Raw genomic sequence first — 17,613 nt, 5'->3', positions numbered from 1 at the left:
GTTTATCACGTGCCAGTAAATTACAATGTAATCAGCCGAAATTACAAACGACAAAAAATACAAAAAATATGTTTAATTGGATTCAGCCAAGCATACATGATTAGAACATGCTTATTTCTACAACTACAAATTGCTATGAAACATGTATCCAGTCATTTTGGGCATAAACAAGAAACAAGTTGGGTAAATTTACTTCATATTATTTCATCTGATAATGATGCAAATTATACTTAATATTATCCCTTATTATTATTATTATTATTTACATTTTGGACAAACTAGGCAATTTAACACCGATGCGCCCACTCTTCCCGTATCCCAATCAATTATAATTTAATGACACACACAGGCACAGCTGAGCGTATCCTGGCTGGCTGGCTCAGGCTCATGAACAACATCACAACAGGACGGTTTGGATCCGTGTGCATGCAAATGATTGAGACGTGGCAGCCACGGTTCACATGACGCTCGTATGTCACGCGTCATGGCGCAACTTGTTCCTGGTTTTGGATTTTTCTACATTTACAACCTGAACCCGCACATCTACATAAACGTTCAGATAAAGTGCTGACCCCACGGCCATAGATTTAACAAGATGAAACGCTTGGATCTAAGTACCCTTATCCTCCGTATATTCAATAAAAAGCATTTTAATTCGATCGATGGCCATTTTCTCATAGAGATACAATGTATCAACCTATAGGGTCGCGCAGTTGGAAGCATGAAGGAAAATTTGAGAAAAATGGCCAGCGATGGAATTAAAATGCTTTTTATTTAACAATTTGGAAGATACGGGTACTTAGACCCAGGCGTTTTAACTTGTTACATCCATGGCCGTGGGGTAAGCACTTTAAATTTGAAATTTGAACGTTTATGTAGATGCAAGGGTTGTAAATGGAGAAAAATCCCAAACCAGGAACAAGTTGCGCCATGACTGTCATGATATGACAGTCATGTTTCAGGGCTAGAGACGTGGTAGTTCTCAAGGTAGTTCTCACGTCACAACACCGTTTGCATTTGCCCACCATAAACGGTAGGGCGGCCTGCTGCATCTGTTTTTTATTACACAAACTAGACAGTGGAGAGTCAGAGGAATGCCTGGATTCCCCAATGCAACAACACCATTCATAAATCAATGAACTAGAGATAACATACAGACAGTATCCTCTCCAGTCTGTACCGAGAAGAACAGTCGCTTCTTTATAAGTAGCTAACTTATAACAACAACAACGATTTAGCACTGCAGCAGGCCTACAATAAACATTTAAAGCGATCTAATTAGTCAGCTTTTTTTCATTTCGATTTTCAGGCGCAAGCATTTCCAATGTATTCCTTTTAGTCCAAGCGTTTCGGGCCATATTTTGATGGAATCGTGCACTTTACGATACAAGCATGAAATTTGGCACACAGTTAGAGCATGCCATAAGGAACATTTTTGGCTATAGGGCCATCGCAGATTTGTCCTGTGGTAACCATGGCAGCCATTTTCCAAAATGGCCTCCATCTGCTGTTATTTTACCAATAACTCAGGTGCTAGACCACCTAGGATCTTGATTCTGGTGACTAATCCTACATTTTCAAGGATGAGGAATACAGTGGTACTATTTAGAATTGTCTTGTGGTAACCATGGCAGCCATCTTTCAAAATGGCCACCACCTGCTGTCATTTTACCAATGACTCAGGTGCTAGACCACCTAGGATCTTGATTCTGGTGACTAATCCTACATTTTCAAGGATGAGGAATACAGTGGTACTATTCACAACATGCTAGTAACTACCTAACTAACTACAGTACATGAGGAGGCTCATACTCGTGTCATATTACACCTAGAAGATGCTGTGAAGAAAGGGTATAGCAAGGTGACAATACGCACAGTAGACACGGATGTGCTAGTCCTGGCAGTAACGTCAGCCCAACGCCTCCACTTGACTGAGCTGTGGGTTGCTTTTGGAACTGGGAAAAGTTTCCGTAACTTAGCAGCTCATGAGATGGCAAGGGCATTAGGCCCAGATCGATGCTTAGCCTTACCCATGTTCGATGCCTTTACTGGATGTGACACAGTGTCATCTTTTGGAGGCAGAGGCAAGAAGACGGCATGGGAGACCTGGAAAACCTATGGTGACGTCACACGTGCCTTCAGTTCCTTAGCTGCCATCCCAGACAAAATAGATGACTGGATGGAGCCTCTGGAGCGTTTTGTGGTATTGCTCTATGACCGCACTAGCGGCCAGGCATCAGTGATTCAGGCACGGAAGCAGCTATTCACCCAGAAGGGCAGAACAATTGATGGACTCCCCCCAACACGAGCTGCACTGATTCAACATACAAAGAGGGCAGCCTACCAAGCTGGCCATTGTTGGGGACAGGCGATGGTTGCAGCCCCTGAACTCCCATCCCCAGGTGAATGGGGGTGGAAGAGGAAGGAGACAGGTGAATACAAATAATTTAATCCACTTCTTTACACTTGTAAACCTGTGATCTGACAATAAAGCTGATTCTAATTTTGACAGGAGGATGGGAAGTGCACTGGACCACACAGAAGAGAGCCTGGCCTTTCGGGAACTCCTCCGCTGTGGTTGCAAAAAGGGATGCAGTGGACAATGCAGATGTGTTAAGGCAGCACTTCAGTGTACTGCCCTTTGCTACTGTGGTGGACTGTGCAACTAACATTGTGTAGATTATCTGGCTTTATTGAATAGACCCCTTAACAGACGACGTCACACTGATAAGAACCAGTCTGCGCGGAACCAGTATGCGCGCAATGAAACCCATTCTATCAGGTCTCGCTAGGACGCGCCTCACTAGCCAACACACAAGAGGGGGTTGGGGTATCAGCGCACCCCAAAACAACAGGTTGAGAATTGATTGCGTGAAACAATCACCTGTGCGTCCAGTCTCAATGTTGGTAAACAAATAATTGGTCTATATGCCATTAGGCTATGACTCATGAGTACTCTGCCTTTGTTGTGTCTTATAGTCCATTGAAAATAATTATGCAATACTACTACTAATAAAAGAAACAGTGAAGTACTGCATTCTTGACTCTCACGTGTCAGTTTGAAAACATCTACTGTACTACATCATTACATATTTTGATGGGTTTATTATTATTTAATTAACTGAATGCCAGATATATGCAGTTAGGTAGTAGAATGTTGTAAATAGTACCGCTGTATTCCTCATCCTTGAAAATGTAGGATTAGTCACCAGAATCAAGATCCTAGGTGGTCTAGCACCTGAGTTATTGGTAAAATAACAGCAGATGGAGGCCATTTGGGAAAATGGCTGCCATGGTTACCACAGGACAAATCTGCGATGGCCCTATAGCCAAAAATGTTCCTTATGGCATGCTCTAACTGTGTGCCAAATTTCATGCTTGTATCGTAAAGTGCACGATTCTGGCCCGAAACGCCTGGACTATTTGAGTTTAATACAAAATTAAAACCAGCACACCACACGCACAGGCTTCTGCTTGTAAAATGGGAGATAATGCGCCGCCTGCTTGTTAAAATGAGAACTACACAATGAAATAGTGGACCAAAGGTTACAGACTTCAGTCAAGGTCAAGGGTAGATGTTGTCTGAGTCTGAGAGATACAGTACAACAGACAGAAACGATACACTATGCAGCCACAGCGAGATGATAATATTCTGCCAGAAGTAATGTGGTTCATTGCATTGTTATCCAATGGTATCTGATCTTATTATATAGGCCTACTGTTTTAATTGATTCATTGAGATGTTCTTTTAGAGCTCAGAACATTTAGGTTACACCAGTGGGTAGAAAGTAACTAAGTACATTTACTGAAGTACTGTACTTGAGTACAATGTTGAGGTACTTTTACATAACTGAAGTATTTCCAATTTTCAATACTTTTACTCCAATACTTTTACTTTCAATACTACTCCGGTCTCAGAGGAAAATATTGCAATTTTACTCCACTACAAGTATATGAAAACTTTAGTTACTAGTTACTTTTTAGATTTTGATTATTATTACAAAACATACATTAACCACTTTAGCCCTATATATATTTTGGCCATTTGAATATAGCAGATCTACAAGCTGTGTGCTTGTAGATCGTGTCTTTTTTTTTATACATTTTGAATTTGCGAAATGGGACGTTCTGCACAATGAGTACTTTTACTTTTGGTACTTTCAAGTATATTTTGATGTACTTTTACTCAAGTACATTTTGAATACGGCACTTCCACAGGGTATATCTACATTGCAGTAATGATACTTTTACTTAGTATAAAAAAATGTAACACTTTTTCCACCACTGGGTTACACGATAGCCTACATTATTATTTGCTGTATGTTTTTGCTTAGAGAGACACAGCATGACACATACCAAGGCTGATGACATCGTTGTGCCACAGCATGGCAGAGCAAGGTCATCATGATGGCACCATGTCACGCTGCCCATTACCACAGATTTACATTTAAAGGTAGGGTAAGTGATATTTTTTGGTTAAAACAAAAAGTATTTTGTTAAAAGGTTAAAGCACTATATTCTGATAGTAATCATTGCTATTAGACTAGAGTGTTTGTTCAGTTCAGTAACTCTCAACTCGTACCTATTGTCCCAGAAGTGGACAACAGGCTCGGCCGTGAAGTCATATATCTGGTGAACAAGTTTATAGACCTCAATCATATCTCCTCTGTGTCTCTTATACTAACGTTGGTAACTGTAAATGTCTTAACCTTTCTTCATATGACATTTCTTTGAGACCTGGAATTAATTTAGTAGCCCTTCTCTGAACCTTCTCAATCTTCTCTATATATTTGATTTTGTAAGGACACCAGACTGAGCTTGCAAATTCAAGATGAGACCTCACCAAGGATTTGTATAATGGTATAAATAATTCTTTACGTCAATTTAAAAGTCATTCTGATTATCGCCAACATGGAATTTGCTTTTTTTTACTTTTTCAGAGATATGCGTTTGAAATTCTAATTTATTGTCAACGACAACTCCTGTAAAAAAAATTCAATAGTGGAAGTGTTGGTTGTTAGGTGTGATCACCGTGGTGCGTGGTTTTTATTTTTCACACTGTGCAGGGGGTTACAGCATTTGCAGTTTAGTTGTGTGTGGTTTTCTGTATATCAAAACAAAATACAGAACAAGGAGAGAAGTTACCCACATGTATTCAAAGTAACAAACATAATTTCATTATACTGCACATCAAAAACATATCCAAACTCAAAAACAAACTCACTTAGAATGGACGCACACACTGAAGCCTTTGCTGCTGCTTTGTACCAGACCTGACACACTGGCCAAACACTTGATTTTAAAGGTGCATGGGATTGCAAATCATCAAATCAACAGCAGGTGCAACTAGTTGGCCAATTAACTGCTGTGCACTCAGCACAACACATTGAAGTGGAAACAAAGGGTCCATCTTAGAGGAAAAAACATAAACAATAATACTAAACTTAGAGTTTGGGGAATCTTCTTAACAACTCCTATGTCCTTTTCTTCCTCTATTTGACACTTGTTGGCACTTGTTTTCCCTTCCACTTGTTTTAATGTGAGTACTTTTTCCACCACTGTTACTAGGTGATGATGATATGGGATATACTCCACCACAACAGAGATACATAATGCATAGCTACTATCTCCTACCAGAGATAACTCCTCCCAAACCAGTTCCAGTAAAACACTGGATGTTCAAATACCAATGCCTAGGAACTAACTTGCTGTAGGTAACAACTAGGTTACTGGAGGCTTCCCCCCTTCTCAATGAAACCATTACACCATAACATATAATGTTGTATTATTACCAGATTTAAAATAAAATAAAAACAATTCTTACCAGAGATAAAATAAAAACAAAATCAGTTTACTTTAAAGGGATAGTTCACCCAAATAAGTACTGTTTTCCTATGGATTAGACCCCCCATGGAGACTTGAATTCATGGATATTTTTTAGTTTTTGTCACATTCCTAAGCCAATAATATGATGACCAGCAGACCGGTAGGCAGCGGTTCCGGTAGGAGACACAAAGGAGCCTCTTTGTGTCTCCTACCGGAACCGCTATCGGTCATCAAATCATTGGTTTAGGAATGCGAGAAAAACAAAAAAATATCCATGAATTCAAGTCTCCATGGGGTGACTAATCGATAGAAAAAAAGCCATTTTGGGGGTGAACTATCCCTTTAAGTTTGTTGTCAGTTGTCATGCATAAGCATGTATAGTTGTAACTTCCTTGTATAAAAAAATAAACAGCGTCTATAATAGGCCTATACAGATTTACTTTTATTTTGACGTATTCATACAGTGAATGTTCACATCAAGATCTCATCAGTCACACTTTGTTCTCAGACCCAGTCTGGAATGAAACCTAAAACAAGAAAGGAGGATAACACAATTTCAGAATAGCGTTGATTGAGTGTTGATTTGATATTTTCCACAGATGGTTTTGCTAGTTTCACATACAGTCAGTTCATAAAGATATGCATTGGAACAAAAATCAGTAATTTAAATGTTTTAGAAAATGTGTCAAAACATCCATCAGAAAACCAGGGCATATCAAACTGTGTCAATTTTGCAAAGGTTTGCAGTGTATTAACAACATGTTTTCTCAATATACCATCTAAAATGGTAACGATTTAAGAGAGGTGTTACACATAACATTGTAAACACCCATCTGATGAGTTTATAAATCATAATTATAGTGCAGTCTTCAATTTAGGGCCAAATGAACACGTTAATTAAATAGTATTAGACATATTTATTCATCTACACATTTAAATGCATTAGAATCAGACCTGTGTAGCTGTCAAGTAGTCATTTATTATGAGCACCAGATGAGTGGAGATTAACAACAGGGCACATCCCATATCAATCACAGTTAACCGAGAACGGGAAAGCATCTGTGCCATTTTAAAATGTGTGCAACTCTTTGAATATCAGTTTTTTTTTAAAGCGAGCATTTTTTACTCAAATCTTTTCTTCTGGGGGGTCCCTGGAACAACATATTTTGACATATATTTTGACAACATATTTTCGGCCAAATACATATCATTTTGGGGGTCCTTGGCATGAAAAAAGTTTGAGAACCACTGATATAACAACAAGATACGTTTTTTCAAAAAACTGTCAGGATTTTGAAGACATTTGTCGAATCCCCCAGAAGCAAAGATTTGAGTAAAAAAAAAAACGTTTTCAAAAATAGCAGATCTACAAGCTCATAGCACGCTATGAGCTTGTATATCTGCTATTTTTGAATACCCAAAGAAATCTAAAATAACACAGACGCGTTCCCGGTCTTAAAGGGTTAAACATATAAATTGATTTTCAAATAGTCACTATGTGTATGTAGTATACTCATTGTGCTACCTCAAGTGACAAGCCACAAGTTTGGTACTCAGAGGGCCGTTGACACTGAGCACTATAACTATAACTATATCGTTCACCATTGTATTTGTTATAGTTCTAGTTCTGGTGTGAACTCTGCCATCCACTTGACTTTGACTTGATTTGGAAAACTATAATTTTATAGTTATTGGGCTCAGTTTTAACGGCCCGTTACACTGCAAATTATTTACCATTTGACCAAGGTCTGGTTATTCATCAATTAAAGGCATTCTGTACAACTTTTTTTACATTTTAAAATCAACAAATGATGCCCTCTAGTTGTACTTTACTGAATATGACTATTCATTCAAGGTTTGACATACAGCAGAAAAGGCATACTGGTCAAGTTTTCTCTATAGAGTAAAATCACTACTCTCTCAAGTGGCTTCATTCAGTAAGTGTCTAAAGTCAAATAGAAATGCACATCTCTGAAGACAGGATGTTTAAAAGTTAAAACAAGTGATGAACAAGTTCCTGAATAGTTTTAAGTCCCTTAACAAAGCATACAGTTTATACAATTTCTTCCCTTCTAAAGATGTAGCAGTTGCACCATTTCATAACACAAAGTGAGCAGCTTTGGGGGTTATCTAGGCAGTAGTGTTTAAAGCACATTTTTCTTTGGTGGGACATTTTATTTCCCCATGTGAGGTTATGGATAGTCTACCTCTGATATACCGTAAAGCTGGGCTCACACTACAGGATCTTTAACATTAAAATCCTAAACTGATTTTGAAAACTGGTTGCATCATGCACATACGGATAACATTCTAAAATGATTGGATCTATAATCTTAACAATGCACATTAGACGATTTTAAAATAATGGTGCATCACACACACTACAGGATTTTATTAAGATTATTGTGCTTGACTGAACACCACAGCACCTCACGTAATCACATGTGGAAGCAGGTGTAGACAATGGAGACTGTTAAACTTAGCCTGTAAACCAGACGAATCTGCCATTGCAAAAAAAAAATATTGCCCTCGGCAGATTTGGTCTGGCATCGCTCAGTTGTGATTGGATTTCACTCCCTCCGAAGAAGTGAGGGACCAATCAGGGCCCAGTATGCAAATATGGGGCGGGTTTATCACCAGAGGTATTTTTTGAATTTGCCCCTAGGAAATGCAGGTTCCACACAGAGATTCCAGACTAATATCTACGACGCAGTGATATTAGTCTGGCCATGCAAGGCTAGGTTAAACTTGCTGTGGTAACAGACTAATGGTTGCGATATGCAGGCATGCAAACTGAGTATAGGGGTAAGATCTGGTGCGCATTTGAATCTTGATCCTGATTACTGGCCATATGAAGTCAGAAAAAATGTATTACAGTAGCGGTCTAGCAGTCATTAATTAGGAATACAATAACCTGCAATTGTAACCATACAGAAATGGACATTTCAACTTACTGGACATAGTTAATAGTTGACATAGAAGAATGATCCATCTACTAGCATGCTGGGGGACTGCAGCTGCTTCACCCACAAAGTGTCGCGTGCACGTTATAGCAGTGGTTCTTAAGCGTTTTCATGTCAAGGACCCCCAAATTGACTTATTAGCCCGCGGACCCCCATTTGAAAAGATATGCCAGGGACCTCCATAAGAGAAGATTTTTACGGCTCTAGCAGTGATTCTCAACCATTTTAATTTCAAGGACCCCCATTTTGACATGCATTAGGCTACGTACCCCGATTTAACCCATTTTGGGTGGGAACCCCTATTTGTAACTACTTTTCAGGACGGGAACCCCTTTTGGGGTTCTTGTTGCCATGTACAGTATATAGCAACATACATTTGTTGTAATTCTTTAATAAATATTTGAAGTTTTTCATTGATTTAGAAGGCGTTTTTAGAATCGGCCTCAGTCAGGCCTAAATGGGTTAATGGCATTTCTATCTCTGGGACCCCAATTTAAATTGTAAAATCAATGTTAATTTAACTCTGAGAGTGTACATTTGTACACTCTCTGAGTTACAGGCCCATAAGGGTCCACTTGGTTCCTAACTATCCATCATTTAGCAGGGGACCCCCTGAAACTCCCTCAAGGACCCCACTTTGAGAACCAATACGTTATAGTGTTGGATTTCATGCACTTGACTTGTCTTTACTGAAGTGCAACAACACTGTGGATTTACGTTCTGTTACTCTCTGCTTCGTTCACTACAGGTGATGACACATCCTCTGTCACTTACACTAACTTGCACACAGCCGAATAAGACACAAAGAATGAAGAATACAGACATTTAAAGAGCAGCGGAAATCTGGGATTGTTTTTGGGAGAATCGCTAATGCGAGTGTCATGGAATTGGTTCTGGCCTATGCAACTAGGCCCGTCACAATTATTACATAATCGTCTAATCACAATTATTTGAGAAAATCGCAATTATTTTGCGTAATCGTCATGATCGTTTCCATGTTCATATATTTTCAAAAATGGCATTAAAAATGTTGAAAATAGCTGATCTACAAGCTTACAATGTGTCACTGACGTCAATGACTTGTAGATCAGCTATTTTCAACATTTTTAATAGTTTAAAATTATTAATTATGTCAGTAATCTTCCCTGTGCAATTTGTGATTACGAAGCCTAAAAGGCAAACAGAAATTATTCATAATTATATGGTCCAATGCTCAATGCTAAAAACGCAATGAAATCGTTAATCGCAATTATTTGTGTGACAACTAATCGTCAACTTAAATTTGTAATCGTGACAGCCCTAGATGCAGACTTTGGTCAGACCCCTACACCCCCCCCCCCCAAAAATGTCTCCTTATATCTGCACGAATCACGCAGATGACCTATTTTGGATTAAAAATGGGGATTTCTCCCCCGAAAAGAGACAGGTTTTGCATGTCTGGATGTGTCAGGGAATACACGTTATATAGAGAGCTGTTGCCGTGTGAAGTCTTCGTATTCACTTCACATCTGTCTTCTTGAAGACTTGTTTGGGTCATGTGCCACTCCCCCCGTCCCCACTCAGACAGTATGGACGTAATCATCCAGATAAATATCCAGGTAATTATCGGGGCAGCCCTGATTGTCTGAGAGCAGATTGGGAGGTTTAAGATTAGATCACTGAACCCCTCACGCTACAGGATAATCTGGGCAGATCATCGGTACCAATCATCCTCAAACGAGGAACGCCCCCCGCCCCCACCCCCCGGTTGTCAGGACGGGGGGTGCCAACCCCAAATCGCCATGATTATCCTGTAGTGTGCGCCCAGCTTAAAGGGCAAGACCACTTTGGTAGAGGTTTGGGTTGTGTAGTTACCTTGCCATGATGTAACTCCAAAGGTGAAGAAATAAAAAAGAATTTCTCCAGTGATTAGAAATTGATAATTCAAAATATGCTCCTCATTGAATTACATTGCATGCTGAAACAGCGTACAACGTTTTATAAAAATGTCAACTTCCTGTTGAATTTGCCACTTTTATTAGGAAGAAAACCCGGACTGGATCCGTAGATCCGGATCTTCAAATAGTAAAATCAACAGGAGGTTAAGATTTGTATAAAAAATAAAAACAATACTGGGTTTTGTGATGTTCTATACTGTCTGAATCAACTTTGTTTGCATTTGTTAACGTGCTAAAAGAGTGACTTTGAGAGCTGTTTCAGCATACAATGTAAGTAAAGTCAATGAGAAGTATATTTTGAATGATCAATTTCTAATTAATGGAGCAATTATTTGTGATTTCTTGTCCACCTTTGGAGTCATGGCAAACCTCTACTAACACAACCCAAACATCTACTAAAGTAGTCATGCCCTTTAAGTGGTCAGATATTACCAGTTATTTCTGTCAAAATAATTTAAATGCATTTCCATGGAGAACACATGATACATGGTATCAGAGTCACATCTCTACTGACGGTATACAGTATGTGTTAGCAGGATAACTTTTCAATAGATGTTTAAAAAAAAGGTGAAAACAAATAAGTGACAATGTTATGGATATCTCTGGCAACCATTATCGATGATTGAGTCATTTTGTTTCCTTTGCTATGTGGGCCTATACATACCGCCCTTTGAGAGTGGGCTGTACAAATAAAATGTGACTTGACTGTTCAAGAACTCATATGGGAGGTATGCACGCTCAACCAAAGTAAAATATCACACAAGATTAGCAAGGACAAGTAAGGGCTGGACTGCAGACTAGAATTCTCCTTTACCTTGTAACCTTTCATTGTCTTCACTGTTCACTGGCTACACCGGTGTATGAAGGAAGTCAGAGAAAACTAACAAGAGAAGGGGAAGCAATGCACCCCCTCTGGACAATCTGAGAGCAGTCACTACTGTGTGATTTGGGAACCAACCGGAGCTTTGGGCAGACCACACCCCCGGAGGTGGTATAGTAATAGAAAAGTATGCATTATTTTATAATTAGAGCATAGTGTGTATAGGTGGGCCTATTTTTTCCAGTACAGTTTGCAGTATGTACCGTTCTCAGTCACGTGAGATATGCTCCTGCAGCCGTAATTATCTCCTCACTCCACTCCAAACATATCTTAAATATCAACTCCACTTGCTCGTTCTTTTTTTTAAACGGTGGTGGTGCGCTCTCTCTCAATGTTAAAGCATGCTCGCTTTACCCAACAGAGAGCTCCGGGGGGCGTGGTTTGCCCAAAGCTCCGGTTGGTTCCCAAATCATGCGTCACTACTACTCTATACAGAGATGGAACCCTCTCTGAAGTTGGTCTTCCCTATCAGGACGTTGAGCAGTGTGGACATGCCCTCCCGGGTCTCCTTCTGAGCGTTCTGGATGATGTCATCAAGTCTGTCCTCGTCCTCACGCCCTATTAGGTAACCTTTCCCACCGTAACCATCAGCAACTACATGATAATCTGCAAAGGGAAAGAGATTTTTGTTGTCATTGGGTCCGGTAGTGTCTGCTTCTACATGACTCTATTCACATTGATTTGTCAATCTCATCCAGGTTTCCAATTTCACTGTGCAGAATGTGGAATGAGACAGGCTGCTCAGAGATAGGCTGCTCTGTATGACAAACAATGCAAATTCAAATCATTGTGGTCTTGTATGGGAAATTAGGTTAACAGACTGGGTTTACATTAAAACAATATCATAACTAGAAAGGGTTTCACCGCAACCGGACGTTGCGTTCATGATTTGCGGCATTTTATTCAAAACGGGCCACTCCTGCAAACTTTAGATGTCAATCTTAGCCAATCAGGATGGAATATGAAAAATCTGAAAGACCAGTTTCGTGTAATGACGATAGAGATACTGTGTACTGATTTGCATGATGTTTGGATAAAATCTGTAGGAGTACTGTCAAAAGAATTGTTTTGCAAAAAGCAGCCTCCTGGTCTATAACAGGCCCATGTGGAAAATGTGCAGAGGTTCTGCTCTGGCATCCATGGAGTGTATGTGCACAGTTTTGCTGCGATCAAGCCAGCGGTGCCGGAGATTAGCTGATCACAGACGGAGGGGGCGACGGACACACACACACATACACGGACGGACGGACGGACGGACGGACAGACAGGGTGCAAAACATAATCTCGGTCATGCCTTTTGGCCTGGCGGAGACAACAATGCAAATCAAATCATTGTGGTCTTGTATGGGAAATTTGGTTAACAGACTGGGTTTACAATAAAATAAATATAATAATAATAGATATCATAAAGGTGAATGTCTATAAGTAATGTTTATATAGGCGAAGGAGTACATTTCTTGATACAGCGCAGAAAATGTAAAGGTTTTATAAAGGCATAATAGTCAAAGTAATTAAGGAATCTAGTTTCAGTGGGAAAACTAAATTAAACCTTGCTTGGCTCTTTACATTTTCAGCTCAAACATTCATCACATTTATTGGCTTTATTTAACCCTTTAAGACCGGGAACGCATCTGTGTAATTTTTTTATTTCTTTGGCTTTTCAAAAATATCAGATATACGAGCCCCGAGCTTGTAGATCTGCTATTTTTGAAATAAATCATGAAATTATGAGCAAACATTTGTAATTCAAATCTTTGCTTCTGGGGGGGGTCCCTGGAACAAACTATTTGACAAATGTTCGCTTTAAAACAATTTTCACGATTTAAAAAAAAATGAGCAGATCTACATGCTCATAGTGCGGCACTCTGTGCCGCGCTATGAGCTATATATCTGCTATTTTTATAGCCAAAAAAATGACACTGATGCGTTCCCTTCCCGGTCTTAATGGGTTAATAACTTTCACAGACCAACCAGGTCACACAAACACAAATATGTACCTGTAAATGCAAGGCCACATGCCACATTGCTACCAAGGATGGGCACTTGTTCTCTGGATATCTGACTCCAGCAGGCGTCATTGCCCACAACAGCAATGACAGGAGTCTGGGAGAGAAATGACAAAGGGAAAAGAAGATAGGAGAATACAATTTTTTTTTTTTAAGTGTATGGTATAGCTAACTGGCCATGATATAAGGAACAGATGTTGCATCTGTGCTCTGTGATCAACAAACCTAAAGTTAAATTCAGTACAATGACACTCTCACTGTATGGCAGAACAGATCTCAAAAAACAGACCAATATAGTATACGTGTGAGTCCTGGTACTTAAAGTGAAATGACAGTATTTTGGCCAAATTTACATTTGTGCCTTAACTCTACTCTCCTAACACTGCTGCTTCATTGTGCCAATTGCATATTGCCTATGTCCTCAGCCTATCAGAATGCTTGTTACATTCCAAAACGTAGGCAATCATGCTATGAGGCAAACGTTTTGAATGTAACAAGCATTCGGATAGGCTGAGAACATAAGCAATAAGGCAGGATCAATCAGCAGTGTTAGGGGAGTAGAGTCAGGCAGATATAAATAAAGGCAGAAACATGAGTTAAGCAAAATGAGTGTGTTTTTATTTGCCTAAGTCAATTTTACATTTCTTCTTTCTTGACAACCTTCAAAATATTACTTAAGCAATTATGCAATGTGGCTAACGTTATAGTACCCTTGATAAAAGTTCTCTAGTTCAAAAATAGACAGGTTAACAATATCTGTGTAATGTGAGTGCCGGTACTGCCGGTAGGCTGAACAGGGGGGGGACAAAATAAACCATGACTTGTTTTATTATAACAGTGGCAGAATATGCAATGTGCTCAAAGTCTGTTTTTGAGACCTGATTCACAATGCTAAGAGAATGAATAGAATCGAATACAAAGTCCCTCACAATTAAAAATATAAACAAATTAAAAAAACAATGAAGACTACAGGGAAAAGAAGATACACAGAGAGAAGCAAATATATTATCATAATAATATGATGAATTATATATTATATATCATTTAAGTTTCTCTGTATAAGAATCAGTTCAATACTCCAAATTCATATTTGGTGGTTTTACCTTGTGTCTAGTGAATGTGTCGAACTCTGCTACACTGTATCCCAAGGAGCCATCACCGTAAACTATCCATACCTGAAAGTGACAAACATGAAGATAATGTAAAGCAGTGTATGTGTGTCTGATAATGAACGGTAAGAAGTGATGCACACATACAGGACTTTGCTTAGGTCTGTGTACCGACCATACCTCTGATTCTGGTCGGCACAGCTTTGCACCGAGGGCAAACCCTCCTCCAACACCAAGAGTTCCAAAGGCACCTGCAGAGATGTGAAGTCATTTAACCCATTACGACCGGGAATGTATCCGTGTCATTTTAGATTTCTTTGGCTATTCAAAAATAGCAGATCGGTGCCGTGCTATGAGCTTGTAGATCTGCTATTTTTGAAAAGAAAGTGTGCAAATCTTTTAATATTATTTACACATTTACACACACACACACACACACACACACACACACACACACACACACACACACACACACACACACACACACACACACACACACACACACACACACACACACACACACACTTAACTCAAATATTTGCTTCTGGGATGGGATTTTGAGATGGAGGGGGTTCGTGGATAAATACATATCATATCATATTTTCCAAACAAAACTGTTAGGATTCAGAAGCAGTTAAAAATGTTCACTTTAAAAATAAATACATTTTCACGATTTTCAAAAATAGCAGATCTACAAGCTACAAGAATAGCCAAATAAATAAAAAGAATTACACACAGATGCGTTCCCGGTCTTAATGGGTTAAAAAAAGGTTTAAACTTTAGAGCAAAAAATCTCTAAATTGCTAAACTGTCAGCCTGCTTATGTTGTTTTTCATATCCACTAGGTGGAGATTAGGATTGAACCACTGCAAATCAGGATCTGCTAAATCTTGAAAAGTCTAAATCTGGATCAGGTTGATCCTCTCCTGAATTTCTTTGAAATATGTCTGGATTGTCTGATCCTGGATCACAAACTATAGGATTTCAAAATCTTATCCGATCTGAGAGGGTTTACATTTTTTTGAACTTGTGGGCCTGGTTATGCAGAGATTTTGATCTCAGTTGACTTCTATTCACAAACAGACTTCTGTCAAATTAGCACTGTCCATTGTCCTAATGAAAACGTCAATGGGCCCCTAACCTGGATCAAGCCAGCGCAGAGGTCCTCTGGGTCTCATAATGTAAGCTGCACTTCCCACAAAGTCCCCTCCGTCTGCCACAATGATGCTGTCTTCTGCCATTAGCTCGTCCACACGGTGAAGAACACACAATGGGTTCAGGTGGTGCTCCGTCTTCTCTTCAGCTTTTGCCCTAGATGCACAAATGATATGAACTTATTTATGTGTAAGAAATGGATGAGAGGATGTTTTTGCAAATTGTCATGGTTTTGTTTATGTTTATCTCTGTAAAGTATGAGTTGCAGAGTTTAAGTGAAAATGAACATTTCACAACACTTGGATTATTTCTATTTTAAAGGTTTCATGACATTCATTTTCATTTATTATTATGTTTTTTTAATCGCCATCATTTGAGTGATAATGAATCGTCAACTTAAATGTGTAATCGTGACAGCCCTAGTTCACAGATTCAGATATTGAAAGAATATTTCGGTATGTGAATCTGTGTGCATGGTCATAGGATTTAACATTCGACAGTTGATCCCCATTTACCTATTTGTTGTCTCTTTACTGACATCTCCTGCCTTGAGACTCTGTGGCCATTCCTCTGGACATCTGTGACCCTTCAGGCCTTTGGATAGCCGAAGTAGGAACGAACCAGCATCACCTAGAACACATAAATACTGTATGACAGAATAGTTGAACAGTGGAAATGGCTACCACCACATTTGAAAAGTTTGTTCCATGCATAGATGCACACAACAATGCAGAGACGGCCACACAAATAAGCACACATCCACACCAACCCAAACCCAGACAATCACACTCATAACAGAGGGGGTTTGTCATCAGTTCAACACTAGTTAACCCATTAAGACCTGAGGCTAGGGCTTTCACCAACTAGTCGACTAGTCGACTAGTCGACTAGTATAACCACTAGTCGACCTTGTTGTTTTTTTTTTGTTTTTTTTTTATTTAATTTTGAATGCTATAGTAATGACCCATCTTACTATTATTATTATCCTCCTGACTTTATTTTTTATCAAAAGGGGGTCAAAAGCATGCCCAATAAAAGCCTTTTATTGGGCAATGGGGATCCTTGGAGACGCTGCTGTGGTGCTGTGCTGCTGTGCCAGAAGCGCTTCCCTTAAAACGCCATAAAAATAAGGGCAGGAAGATAGTAATAATAGTAATATAGTAGTAGGATGGTATTAAAACAGTGCCACCCAAAAAAAAAAAAAAAGTTTTTTTTTTTTTTTTTTTTTTTTTTTAATTTAAATTTCGACTAGTCGACTAGTCGACTACCACTGGGTCAAATTAGTCGACCTGTAAAAATCTCTAGTCGTGAAAGCCCTACCTGAGGCCGATTAAAAAAATGTTTTCTAAATCCTAACGCTTCAAAAAATATTATATATATATATTCAAAGATTTGCAAAAAAAAAATCACGATTTTACAAAAATAGCAGATCTACAAGCTCGTAGCGCGGCACTCGGTGCCGCGCTATGAGCTTGTATATCTGCTATTTTTGAATAGCCTAAAGAAATCTAAAAATGACACAGATGCGTCCCCGGTCTTAATGGGTTAAATTACAGATTTGCTCATGCTTGTTATGAATCACTAACTATTTGTAAGTACCTTGAATTGCCACTGCAGGTTTCCAGAACATGTCAGAGTTTTTCAGTAGCTGTGTCTTGTCTCTGTTGACGGTGATGATTTTGCTGCGTCTGTTCAGAACTCTACCATAACTCAGCCTGAAGTCACACACAGTGCCTA

At 39.2% G+C, this 17,613-nt stretch overlaps 1 protein-coding gene across 3 annotated transcripts in view; it reads right to left on the bottom strand.

Moving 5' to 3' along the window:
• Positions 1 to 17,613, bottom strand: part of ilvbl (ilvB (bacterial acetolactate synthase)-like) — a 194,945-nt gene that overhangs the window by 169,717 nt on the left and 7,615 nt on the right. The window contains exons 8-15 of one of the 3 annotated variants that reach the window (XR_014601318.1): positions 17,476 to 17,610; positions 16,392 to 16,506; positions 15,863 to 16,032; positions 14,902 to 14,972; positions 14,716 to 14,787; positions 13,604 to 13,709; positions 10,761 to 12,212; positions 7,186 to 9,550 (exon numbers count right to left, since the gene is read on the bottom strand). Coding sequence is in view for 1 of the 3 variants with exons in the window: in XM_084064843.1 (XP_083920969.1) it covers positions 12,034 to 12,212; positions 13,604 to 13,709; positions 14,716 to 14,787; positions 14,902 to 14,972; positions 15,863 to 16,032; positions 16,392 to 16,506; positions 17,476 to 17,610 (848 nt within the window). In the remaining 2 variants the exon portion in view is untranslated. Of the gene's footprint in view, positions 1 to 7,185; positions 12,213 to 13,603; positions 13,710 to 14,715; positions 14,788 to 14,901; positions 14,973 to 15,862; positions 16,033 to 16,391; positions 16,507 to 17,475; positions 17,611 to 17,613 lie in introns of those variants that run through there. The other 2 variants (XR_014601317.1, XM_084064843.1) reach the window with 2 other exon arrangements.

This window comes from Gymnoscopelus microlampas (assembly GCF_963454915.1).
Source record: "Gymnoscopelus microlampas genome assembly, chromosome: 8".
Classification (NCBI taxonomy): Eukaryota; Metazoa; Chordata; class Actinopteri; order Myctophiformes; family Myctophidae; genus Gymnoscopelus; species Gymnoscopelus microlampas.
This window is presented reverse-complemented; position numbering and strand designations above follow the sequence as displayed.